We start from the raw sequence: 11,929 nt of genomic DNA, 5'->3' as shown, positions 1-11,929 counted from the left end.
TGATGATAAAGGAAACAGGCCATTGTTAGCCGTTTGTTAAGTGAAAACAAGACACTGGTGAGACTTGGGTGAGGGAGGGATGGAGAAAGAGGATATGCCGGGGTTACTTGAAGTTAGAGAAATCAATATCATACCACTGGGTTGTTAGCTGCCCAAGCGAAATATGAGATGCTGTTCGCCCAATTTGCATTTAGTCTCACTCTGACAATGGAGGAGGCCTAGGACAGAAAGGTCTGTGTGGGAATGGGAAGGAGAATTAAAATGTTTAGCAACCGGGAGTTCAGGTAGGTTCCGGCGGACTGAGCAAAGGTGTTCAGTGAAATGATCGCCCAGTCTATGTTTGGTTTTACTCTCAAAGTATGAGATTCCACATCTTGAACAATGGATACAGTGCATGTGGTTGGAGGAGGTGAAGTGATCCTCTGCCTAACCTGAAAGGACTGTCAAGGTCCCTGGACAGAGTCGAGGGAGGAGGTATAGAGACAGGTGTTGTATCTTCTGCGGTTGCAGGGGAATGTACCTGGGGAGGGGGTGGCTTAGGTGGCCAGGGATAGGTTAACTAGGGAATTGTGGAGGGAACGGTCTCTGTGGAAGACCGAAAGGGGTGGAGATGGGAAAATGTGACGAGTGTTGGGATCCCATTGGAGGCGGTGAAATGTCAGAGGAATATGTGTTGTATGTGACGACTGATGGGGTGAAAGGTTAGGACTAGTGGGATTCTGTCTCTGTTGTAAATAGGGAGAGGGGTAGCAAGGGTGGTATTTTTGGGTATGGAGGAGACACGTGTGAGGGCCTCATCTGTGATGGGAAAGGGGAACCCCTATTCCCTGAAGAAAGAAGACATCTCAGATAATCTAATATGGAACACCTCATCTTGCAGATGCAGCGTAGACGAAGGAATTGGGAGTAGGGGGATAGTGTCTTTGCAGGAAGCAGGGTAGGAAGAAGTGTAGTCGAGATAGTTGTGGGAGTCAGTGGGTTTGTAATAGACGTTAATGGATAGTCTATCTCCTGTGATGGAGACTGTGTGATCAAGAAAGTGGAGGGAGGTGTTGGAGATGGTCCAAGTGAATTTGGTTGAACAAAGGCCCGAGATCAAAAGGCAGAAAATGTAGGTTAAGGTTAAAGTGCGAATTGTGAAGCCAAAGGAAGGAATATAGGGGGAAGAGGATGAGGGCAGGGGGAAGTGGAGCATGTCCAGGCCACTTAAGGGATAGTGATATCTCACAAAAATTGGTTTCTAATTTGCTACAGGCCCTTCAGTTACCCAGTCAGCTTGCTGTTATCAAAGTTAGAGCCCAAACTATAGGCCAAAGCTCCAGAGACATAGGAAATCGCCTTGCCGACGAGGCAGCTAAGAAAGCGTCTTGAAGTCACCAAATTGTTGTGCCCCACATGATGAGGCAGAGTAAAAATTCTACTAGGAATAAGTCTCCCTCGGAAAAAGGAATGCCAACCATCCAAGAAGTACTTCAAATACAGGTGGACGCTCCTGCACAGGTAACACAGCTGTGGCTGGACCAGGGTTGTGTGTACGATGCTGTCACTAGCTTATGGGTTACGTCTGCCGCCCAGACTTGCATATCTGACGAGCTTGCGTTGTGGGTTATTGAATGTGTACACTTTGCAACTCATTGTGGTGCCAAGGCCGTAAGTGATATGCTTTTAGAGACCTAGTGGCATCCGTAACTTCTGGACTTGTCCCAGCGTATCAGTCAGCGATGTCTGATTTGCCAGCAGCATAAACCAGGTGAAGACTTGCCCTGTGAACCAGGTAAGACCCCTTTACCAGCAGGTCCCTTTGAGACCTTGCAAATGGACTACATTGAGTTGGAAAGATGTCAGTGTTATAAGTATGTTCTTGTAATTGTCGATGTTTTCAGTAAATGGATTGAAGCATATCCGACCACTGACAATAAGGCCTCCACCGTTGTAAAAATATTGTGACGCGAAATCATACCGCGATTCGGTGTTCCTGTGCATTTAAGTTCAGATAATGGTCCTCATTCCAGCGCATTATAGAGCCTCAACATTACACCCCTTAGTTTTTTAATTCTAGTCATCTCAAAATAGATGCTAGCATTGCATTGCCTTCCTTACTACTTCCAGGCTTTTCACTATTTGGTAAGATACAATGAAGGTCACCCCCTCATCCTTCTAAACTCCAGAAAGTAGAGGCCCATTAACTTCACTCATGGTCTAATGGACTTGACACAGCTGGATCTCCAGATGAGATGGTAGATGCCAAACAAAGGCCACATAGCCACACATGTGCCACATACAGCAAGACCGAGAGCTCCTTGCTCCTGATGACTAAGTACTTGGCTGCCATTAAAACAGGTCCCACAGTTTCCACTTGGCAAACTGCTCCAGCCACTTTTTGTCACATGCCCAGGTTCCTCTAAACAAGTTTCCCAGCACCTTCAGGTAGTCAGGGTTGATGGTGAAGGGAACAAGGTAGTTCAGGTTTGTTGCCAAAGAACATGGCCACATTCTTGCTGCGAATGACTCCGACCGCTGAGATCAGTTCAATCTGATCAGAAATGCTGATCAATCTGCATAGTGACCGTGACAGATTTCAAGTGTTCAAGTGTTCATTCAGATATTTCTTATGTGTGATGAAATCCTCCACCTTCACCACCTTCTCAGGAAGTGCATTCCAAACTCCAATTACTATTTGATTGAAATAATTATTTGTGTAGGAAGGACTTGCAGGTGCTGGTTTAAACTGAAGATAGACACAAAATGTTGGAGTAACTCACCAGGTCAGGCAGCATCTCTGGAGAAAAAGAATAGGTGATGTTTCGCTTTGGAATCCTTCTTCTGACTGAAAGTAGAGGTGGGGTGGGGGGTGACTGTAGGCGTGAAAAGGCCAGAACAAATCAGGGCCATCAACGGATGACCTCAGGAAGGGTAGAGACCATAATGGTCCATCGTTCGCTGGGGAAGGGGTGGTAATGAGAGGAATATGCAGGAGATACTTGAAATTATAGAGCCAACGTTCTTACCGCTGGGATGTAAGTTGCCCAAGCAAAAATACATGGTGCTGTTCTTCCAATTTGTGTGGCCTCACTCTGACAGTGGAGGAGGTCCAGGACAAACTGGTCAGTGTGGGAATGGCAAGAGAAGTTAAAATGTTTGACAACCGGAAGATCATGTAGGCCAAGGCAGACTGAGCGAAGGTGTTGAGCAAAACCATCACCAAATCTGGGTTTGGTCTCACTGATATAATGGAGCACATTGGGAACACTGGATATAGTAGATGAAGTTGGAGGAGATGCAAATAAACCTCTGCCTCACCTGAAAGGACTGTTAGCATCCCTGGATGGAGTCAAGGGAGGTGATTTAATGACAGGTATTACATCTCCTGCGGTTGCAGTCCAAATACCCCGGGGAGGGGATGGTTTGGGTGGGAAGGGATGAGTGAACCAGGGAGTTGAATCAGGGTGAAGGGAATGATCTCTGTGGAAAGCAGAATGGGGTGAAAATGGGAAGATGTGGCCAGTACTGGGATCCCGTTGGAGGTGACGTAAGCATCAGAGGATTATGATGTCAGAAATAATTATTTCTCTTTTTCTCTCTAAGCTCCCACTTCTTGCTTTAAACACTTGCTTTCTGGGGAATAACCTCATTATTTATCCAATCTATGTCCCACATAATTTTGTATAGTTTAATCAAATGTCCTCCCTCAGACCATGCAGTCTCTCCTCATAACTGAAATGCTCTGTCCCAGGGCAACATCCTAATGCCCCTGTCCCACTTAGGAAACATGAACGGAAACCTCTGGAGACTTTGTGCCCCGCCCAAGGTTTCCGTGCGGTTCCCGGAGGTTCCCGGAGGTTTTTGTCAGTCTCCCTACCTGCTTCCACTACCTGCAACCTCCGGCAACCACCTGCAACCTCCGGGAACCGCACGGAAACCTTGGGTGGGGCGCAAAGTCTCCAGAGGTTTCCGTTCAGGTTTCCTAAGTGGAACAGGGGCATAATACATCTCCTCTGTGCTCCCACCAGTGCAATCACACCTATCTGTAGAGAGGCCACACAATACTCCAGCTGTGGTTTAACAAGTGGTTTATAATGTTGTACCATAATCTCCCTACTCTTACATTCATTAGCCCTGCAGTCTACGGAGCTTCTGGCTGCGGCGGAGACTTTAAATCTTGACCGCCGGCCTGCGGCCTACACCATCTTAAAGCCACGGTCTCCGGTGAGGAAGAGCCGATCCTGGACTGACTCTGGACTCTGGTCCTGTACACGGGGGGGAAATGGAGGAGGACTGGCCAAATTTTTGTGCCTTCCACCACAGTGATGAATGCTGTGGTGGATGTTTGTGTTGCAGTTTTATTGTGTGTTCTTTATTATTGTACTGCTGCTGACAACCCAAATTTCCACCGACCCTGGTTGTGTGGTAATAAATTATATCTATCTATCTATCTATCTATCTATCTATCTATCTATCTATCTATCTATCTATCTATCTATCTATCTATCTATCTATCTATCTATCTATCTATCTATCTATCTATCTATCTATCTATCTATCTATCTATCTCCTTGCCAATGAGGGCAAATATCTCATTTGCCTTCCTCACCACCTTATCTTTATCTACTGCTTCCAAAGATCCTTGGACTTTAGCCCCAAGCTTCCTTAGTACTCTAACAGGCCCTGCCATTCATTGTGGATGTTCTACTTTATTAATCTGCCAAAAATACTTCACCTCTCAACCACAATTGTAAACCTGCCTGAAATTACTGTGCAATTTCACAGGGAGCATTTTTTTAATTAATGGAACTTGATGAATAACTATAAAAGATAGTAAATGAGGAAGAACTGAAAGTTTATGTATGTTTGAATATTCTGTCCAAAAATATATCCTAGAATAGTGTAATCATTAGTAGATACTCATACAGGAGTCTTGCCAAGAAGACAAACAAATTAATTAATGATTTTGGGGTCACTTCTTTTACAAGGAGCTTTTGATCATAGCATCCAATGTGTGCTCATGAATTTGCAAAATGTGCTCCCAGCAGGAAGCCCAAAGTTTAAAACTGATTGTGTGCAAGGAACACAAACGTATGCTTTGATTTTCAAGGGGAGATTTATATGTAGAAATTCCGAATGAAAATTTAACATGTGTAACGTTGTTCACAGCTGCATAATGATTATCGCAAAGCAGCACACTGTACCTGGGTGGTACGTACTAAACATTTTCTTGTCCGTATCCTGAATTGTAACAATGTCATAGGGACTCTGCCAACCAGCTTCATATAAGAATTGCATTTTCCTGCGAGCACCACATAAGTAAATGGATACTTTATAGACAAAGTGCTGGAGTAAGTCTGTGGGTCAGGCAGCATCTCTGTTGAAAAAAGGGTGGGTGACACTTCTTCAGACTCGTTCCGACCTGAAACGTCGCCCATCCCTTTTCGCTAAATTACCCAAGCACTTTGTGTCTATCTTCGGTATAAACCCAATTTCCTTTCTACACATGAATATTTTACAGTTCCCTAACTGCTAAATTCAAGTTACCCAATTTAAGAAGGATGTTATTTTTTGATGATTTGCCATTCATGTAAGATGCTGCAACACACCTGTCTACCTGTCAATTTGACTATTGTGCTCCAGGAACTCTATCTGTAACAATATCCTCTTCCAATTACATTAGTGGACGCTGACAGACATACTACCTAATTGAAAATAATGTTACGTCCTTATCATCCGATTGCATCTCTTTCAGAATGGTGGCCTCATAGGATTGGTTTTGTAAAATGGGTAATTAGACTTTTTGTGTTATAAGGTCAGCGACAATTCCAGAGCTTCAAAGATCTGCATAGTATTTTAATTCAACATTTAATAGCCTCTATCTTAAGCATGCATGTACATAAATTCTGTGTGGTGATTACATTTTCATTCCAAATCAAATTCACGATCAGGTGATTCTTCCTCCTCCGCACTGAAACATGGCATGAAAACAATGAATCCAAGAAAACTGGAGCAGGAATTAGTCACCTGCACCCACAAACCTGTTCACCATCAATATGATCATACTGACCTATTCTCGGTGTCAACTATTCTTCTGTGCCAGTTCCACTTTCCTTCCATTCCCTGATCGTTCAAGAATGAATTGATCTTTACTTTAAGCACTCCCAGTGTTCTAGCCTCCACTGGCAGCCTCAACATTCCCAGTGTTCTAGCCTCCACTGGCAGTCTCAACATTCCCAGTGTTCTAGCCTCCACTGGCGATTCCCTTGAACTCTCCCAGCGTTCTAGTCTTCACACCCTTCTGGAGTAGAGAATGCCAAAGTTTCACCACCCCTACTAGAAGGAATTCCTATGCACCTCAGTTTTAAATGATACAAGTTTGAGGTGGTGCACTGAGGGAGGTCAAATGCAAGGGGAGAGCAGACAGTGTTTCCTAAGGCAGAAATGTTAAATAGTAGTGGGTATAACTTTAAGGTCAGATGGGGAAATTTAAAAGGAGATTAAACTTTGTATATTAATGATTTGGATAAGGAGATTGGAGGCTTTGTTACAAAGTTTGAGGATGATACGACAATAGGTGGAAGGGCAGGTAGTGTAGAGAAAGCAGGGACTCGGCAAAAGGATTTGGATAGGTTGGGAGAGTGGGCAGAAAAGTGGCAGATGTAATATAGTGGAGCAAAGTGTGGAGTCATGCATTTTGGTCGGAATAAATGCATAGATTATTTTCTAAATGGGGAGAGAATCCAGAAATCGGAGGTGCAAAGGGACTTGGGAGTGTTGGTGCAGGAATCCCAAAAAGTTAATCTGTAAGTCGAATCAGTAGTAAAGAAAGCACATGCAATGCTAGCATTTATTTCAAGAGGGCTTATACAAAAACAGGGATGTTATATTGAGGCTCTATAAGGCGATGGTCAGGCTGCATTTGGAATATTGTGAGCAATTTTGGGCACCATATCTGAGGAAGGATGTGCTGGCTCTGGATTCAGAGGGTTCAGAGACAGTTTACAAGAATGATCCCAGGAATGAGTAGGTTAACGTATGATGAGCATTTGACCACACTCTACCTATATTCGCTGGTGTTTAGAAGAATGAGGGGGGACCTCATTGAAACGTACAGAATAGTTAAAGGCCTGGATAGAGTGGATGTGGAGAGGATGTTTCCACTAGTGGGAGAGTCTAGGACTAAAGGTCACAGCCTCAGAATTATAGGATGTTCTATTAGGAAGTTGAGGAGGAATTTCTTTAGTCAGAGGGTGGTGAATCTGTGGAATTCTTTGCCACAGAAGGCTGTGGAGGCAAAGTCAGTGGATATATTTAAGGCAGAGATAGATAGATTCTTGATTAGTACATGTGTCAGAGCTTATGGGAACAAGCCAGGAGAATGGTGTTAGGAGGGAGAAATAGATCAGCCATGATTGAATGGTGGAACAGACCTGATGGGCCAAATGGCCTAATTCTGCTCCTATCACATAATCTTATGACTTTATGGTCTTATGAAGTGTGGAGCAATTAATTTTACACGGAAAGTGGTGGGTACCTCGAATGTGCTGCCAGCGGTGGTAGTGGTTATATATATAAGATAGAAGCATTTAAGAGGTGTTTAAGAGGTGCAGGGAATAGAGGTAATGGAGGGATGTGAAGGCAGAAGAGATTAGTTTAATTTGGCATCATGTTTGACATAAACGTGGGCTGAAGGGTCTGTTCCTGTGTTGCTTTGTTCTATGACTTAATCTTGTAACTGTGTTCCCTCCTGTCCTTTGAAATTTTCCCTCCAGCTGAAATATGCCAATATTTTTACCTTCTTACACGTTATATTTTGTATTAGTAGAATTATGCATCATTCTTCTGATCCTAAAGAGAACATTTAGCCATTTATGTTCGGTCAACTCTCACAACCTAAAAATGAACTGAGTAAATCTCTTTTGGACTGCCGCCAATGCTTCCATATCCTTTCTTAAATACGGGGATCAAAATTGTGTGCAGTATTCCAGATGTGACACCACCAATATCCCGAATAATCGTAACTTTTCTGTATTTTTAAACTCCCGATCCAATAAGTATAGGTTAACATGACATTTGTCTTCTTGCTTACTTGCTCCACTTGCCTGCTGACACCTTGTATTTCAAGCATAGCAACACCCAAAATACTCCTTTGTAGCCTCTCTCCAATTTAATAAAGTCTGCTATTTGACTGCTGTTACGGAAGTGCATGATCTCACTCTTTTTGACACGAACACCATTCGCCAAATTGTTGGCCACTTATTCTTCCCGACTGTATCCTATTGCAGTGTCCTAATGCACAAACCTTTTTTTGATCATCATCAAATTCTATCACCTAGTGTTCAAGGTACCTCCTACTCCAAGCCATTTTGATAGATCGTAAATAACAGGGCCAAGAATTGATGCTTTGGGGCACTTCAATAGGTACCTTTCCAGTCTGAAAATGACCTATTTATTCCAAATATCTGTTTCAGAAGATCCCCTGTTTCTCTGATTCACATTATAAACAGAATTTAACCTATGTTAATCCCCCCCCTCCCCCCCACACACACACACACACACACAATCGAGTACTCTTAAGAACTTTCTCTCAGTAGGCAGCTGGAAGCAGGAAAACCTAAGTGGTGGTGGGAAGAGATACTATCAGAATATTGCTCATGTCTCATAGCGTATTCCTTTCATCTTTGCATACCTGGTGGACACGTTTTAGTCCCAGCAAGGTGATCTGGAAAAGGGACGTACCAACTGCAGTTCCGGTGGTCACAATAATATCATAAACTGCCTGTACTCACTTTTCATGCCAGGACCCCACCTTGCCCTCTAACTCATCCAGAATGTACATCTGTGTTGGTTCTAGGGTGGGAGGGACCATGTGAAGTGCTGGGAGATCTGTCCTCTCGCAAACATTTATCTGCAGGACTAGGTGCTGAGGAGATCTGGAGAAAATGCATGCAAATCAGCATGCCTGGACAGATTGAACAGTAACATAGAAAACATAGAAAATAGGTGCAGGAGGAGGCCATTCGGCCCTTCGAGCCAGCACCGCCATTCATTGTGATCATGGCTAGGTAGGAATATGAAGTCAAGCTGGCTGAAGGTATTTTATTGGGGGGAATAAAAGGATAGGCAAACATATTGCGAACAGTGACAACTCACTGACAACGTCTGTCTTAAGGCTCACTGTTCTTGCATGGTCATGAATATCCAGAAATTCAAACTACATTTGGTAGGTCTGCATTCAACTCGAGTTGGAGTACGGTGACTAAGACTTTTCTGACATTGAAAGTCAGTTCCTTGATTAATGCTTGACCATTGATCATGCAGCAACAATTGGCCATGCCTGCTGGATATTGGTCTTCCCAGTAATTGGTGAGTCTCTCCCTCCTTGACCTGATTCCTTCTACAAGAACATCCAGGGAGACCATAGAATCACTGGACAGCCCTACAATAGAGGTAGGAAAGTTCTGATCAGCACAAACGGTACAAAAACTCAAAGGTGTGAAGAAACAGCCAATTGGGTTTTACCTGTTTCTTTTTGGTGAGGTAATGATGGGGGTGGGGGATGGAGGAGGAGAGTGGGTGTGGCGGATGGAGGTAACCATAGAACAATCCATAAAGTTAAATGGCTGTTGGTGCTTTGAAATGCGAGTGGGGAAATATTTTACTTAAACATCAGAATGGAGATTACATTCCTGTTGGGAATATCAGTACAATGTATTTGTTTTTGTGCAAAAAGATTACAGGATAATGCACCTTGGAGCTCAAATTCACATTGACAATGGGATGGTATAAATAGTCATGACGACACCAGGAAGACATGGAGCAAGTCAATGTGAAGTATAGATGGATGTGCCCAGTCCAATCTCCTGATCTTCTGTTTCACCTGGTAATAATTGCTCATGTCAATTGTACATTATTGACCATTAATTGATCCATTTCCTAGGCTGACCAATTTTCATGTTGTATGATTGAAATTTACTGTGGTAGATTGTTTTACATTTCAAACATCTATCAACTTCGCTTGGTCTTTTCTGCCTTTGCAGAGAAACCCCCAATTAATTTCAACTGACAGGATACAGCACTGATTCATTATTTTATTCTGATAAAGAAAAACATTTCTGGAAGTTACAGATATATGTTGCAGCCAATCTAACAATACTTTATAACATCATTCAATGTTGCATATCTGAAAATTGCTCTTGATTATTTTTTTTTAAATTTACGGTATTTGGTCTAGGTTTAAGACGTGTATTCAGCAATCACAGAAAAAGACAGATAGCATACGGTGCTACATTCACCTTTGATATCCTGCTGGCTTATAAAATCTAATACAAAACTCTCTTCTGCTAATAATCAGTTTCTAAAAATATTAGACTCAAAGTAACTTGCTGACAATGTTCGGTTTAAACAAATTCAAGAAATAATGGACACAATAAATAGTTTAGAGATAGAGCGCGGAAACAGGCCCTTTCGGCCCACTGGGTCCGCACCGACCAGCGATCCCCGCACTTTAATGCACACACTATCCTATACTCACTAGGGACAATGTTTACATTTACCATGCCAATTAACCTACATACCTGTAGGTCTTTGGAGTGTGGGAGGGAACCGAAGATCTCGGAGAAAACTCACGAAGGTCATGAGGATCGAACCCGGGTCTCCGCTGCTGCATTCACTGTAAGGCAGCAACTCTACCGCTGCACCACTGTGCACAGTAGTGCAGGGTTTGGATCCATTCACTTCAATGGACAGTCATGGTCAGTCTCAGTTAAACACCCATAAGCTTCAAGCTTGAACATTGACAAAGATTACAATATGGATGGTGTAAATTTGAAGAGCACTGGCATTTCCCCAAATATTCATTATCAGATACATTAGCCTGCAAAATACTGATCTTGTGAACAGCAAAAACTATTTCCACTCCTGTCAACAGAATCTAGTATCTTGGGAATGTGAACAGGCATTCAGCTAGCTGTTTTCTATCACTGCTATATCATTACATGTACTAGTATTGAGAATTACACCTTCTTGGCATTTTTTTTCGTACTGAGACTTGGAACGAAAATAAGAATAACAAAAGTATGTATGCAATGTTTCTTTTTAAAGTCAGCGTATGAAGCAACTGCACGCAGTTTTGAGACACTGTAGTTTTTATTAAAAAACCAGCTCCGGAGTTATGTACTAGATTAATTAAGACTAGAAAGCACACCCAAAGATGTCACCATATGTCATCCCCGGCACTGCTTCTGGTACTAGCTCTCTCTCTGTTCTTGATCCGCAACATCTCCATAATGCTGCGAGCATAAATATCTCGCAAATTAACATTGACAACCGGGTCAAATGCTGTATTCTTGGTGAGCCTCTTCAGAGCATCGTGGTGTTGAAGGGCTGCATCTTTCATCTTCAAGGTGAAGTAGCAAGTGGAGAACCTATCATTGATAATAGCAATGGGTAGCGACAAGACCAGAATACCAGTCAAAATACATAAAAAGGCAATTATCTTCCCAATTGTGGTTTCCGGCCGGATATCCCCGTAGCCCACAGTAGTCATGGATGTTGTTGCCCACCACCATGCACAAGGGACGCTGGAGAACATTGTGCCTGGGACCGTGTGCTCCACGGCATACTCCACTGAAGAGAAGATGGAAATGCCCACAGAGAGAAAAAGCAGAAGTAGGCCAATTTCTTCGTAACATAGAGCGATGGTCATTCCTAGGGATTTCAGACCTGTAAAATGAAAGGTAATATGCCAGTAATGATCAAGCATTCCATACATTATGTCAGATAATTATATTGGTCCAATCAGTGTTACACCACATGTCTAATTTTGTAGGGCATGGTCAGCTAATCAAAGTTTCAATATTATGAATGGTAAGTTCTCTGTGAGTTTGATGAATTGTAGAAAGCTTCTTTCTATCCAGTGCAAATTAGTGGGTGGTATTGGTTG

General features: G+C 42.9%; 1 protein-coding gene across 1 annotated transcript in view; it reads right to left on the bottom strand.

Moving 5' to 3' along the window:
- Positions 1–10,639: 10,639 nt before the first annotated feature.
- Positions 10,640–11,929, bottom strand: part of kcnv1 (potassium voltage-gated channel modifier subfamily V member 1) — a 50,792-nt gene continuing 49,502 nt past the window's right edge. Inside the window, exon 4 of the mRNA XM_033019223.1 lies at positions 10,640–11,709. Within this exon, the coding sequence (XP_032875114.1) occupies positions 11,201–11,709 (509 nt within the window). The 3' untranslated portion in view covers positions 10,640–11,200. The remainder of the gene's footprint in view (positions 11,710–11,929) is intronic.

The sequence above is a fragment of the Amblyraja radiata genome, chromosome 4, assembly GCF_010909765.2.
Source record: "Amblyraja radiata isolate CabotCenter1 chromosome 4, sAmbRad1.1.pri, whole genome shotgun sequence".
Lineage (NCBI taxonomy): Eukaryota > Metazoa > Chordata > Chondrichthyes > Rajiformes > Rajidae > Amblyraja > Amblyraja radiata.
This window is presented reverse-complemented; position numbering and strand designations above follow the sequence as displayed.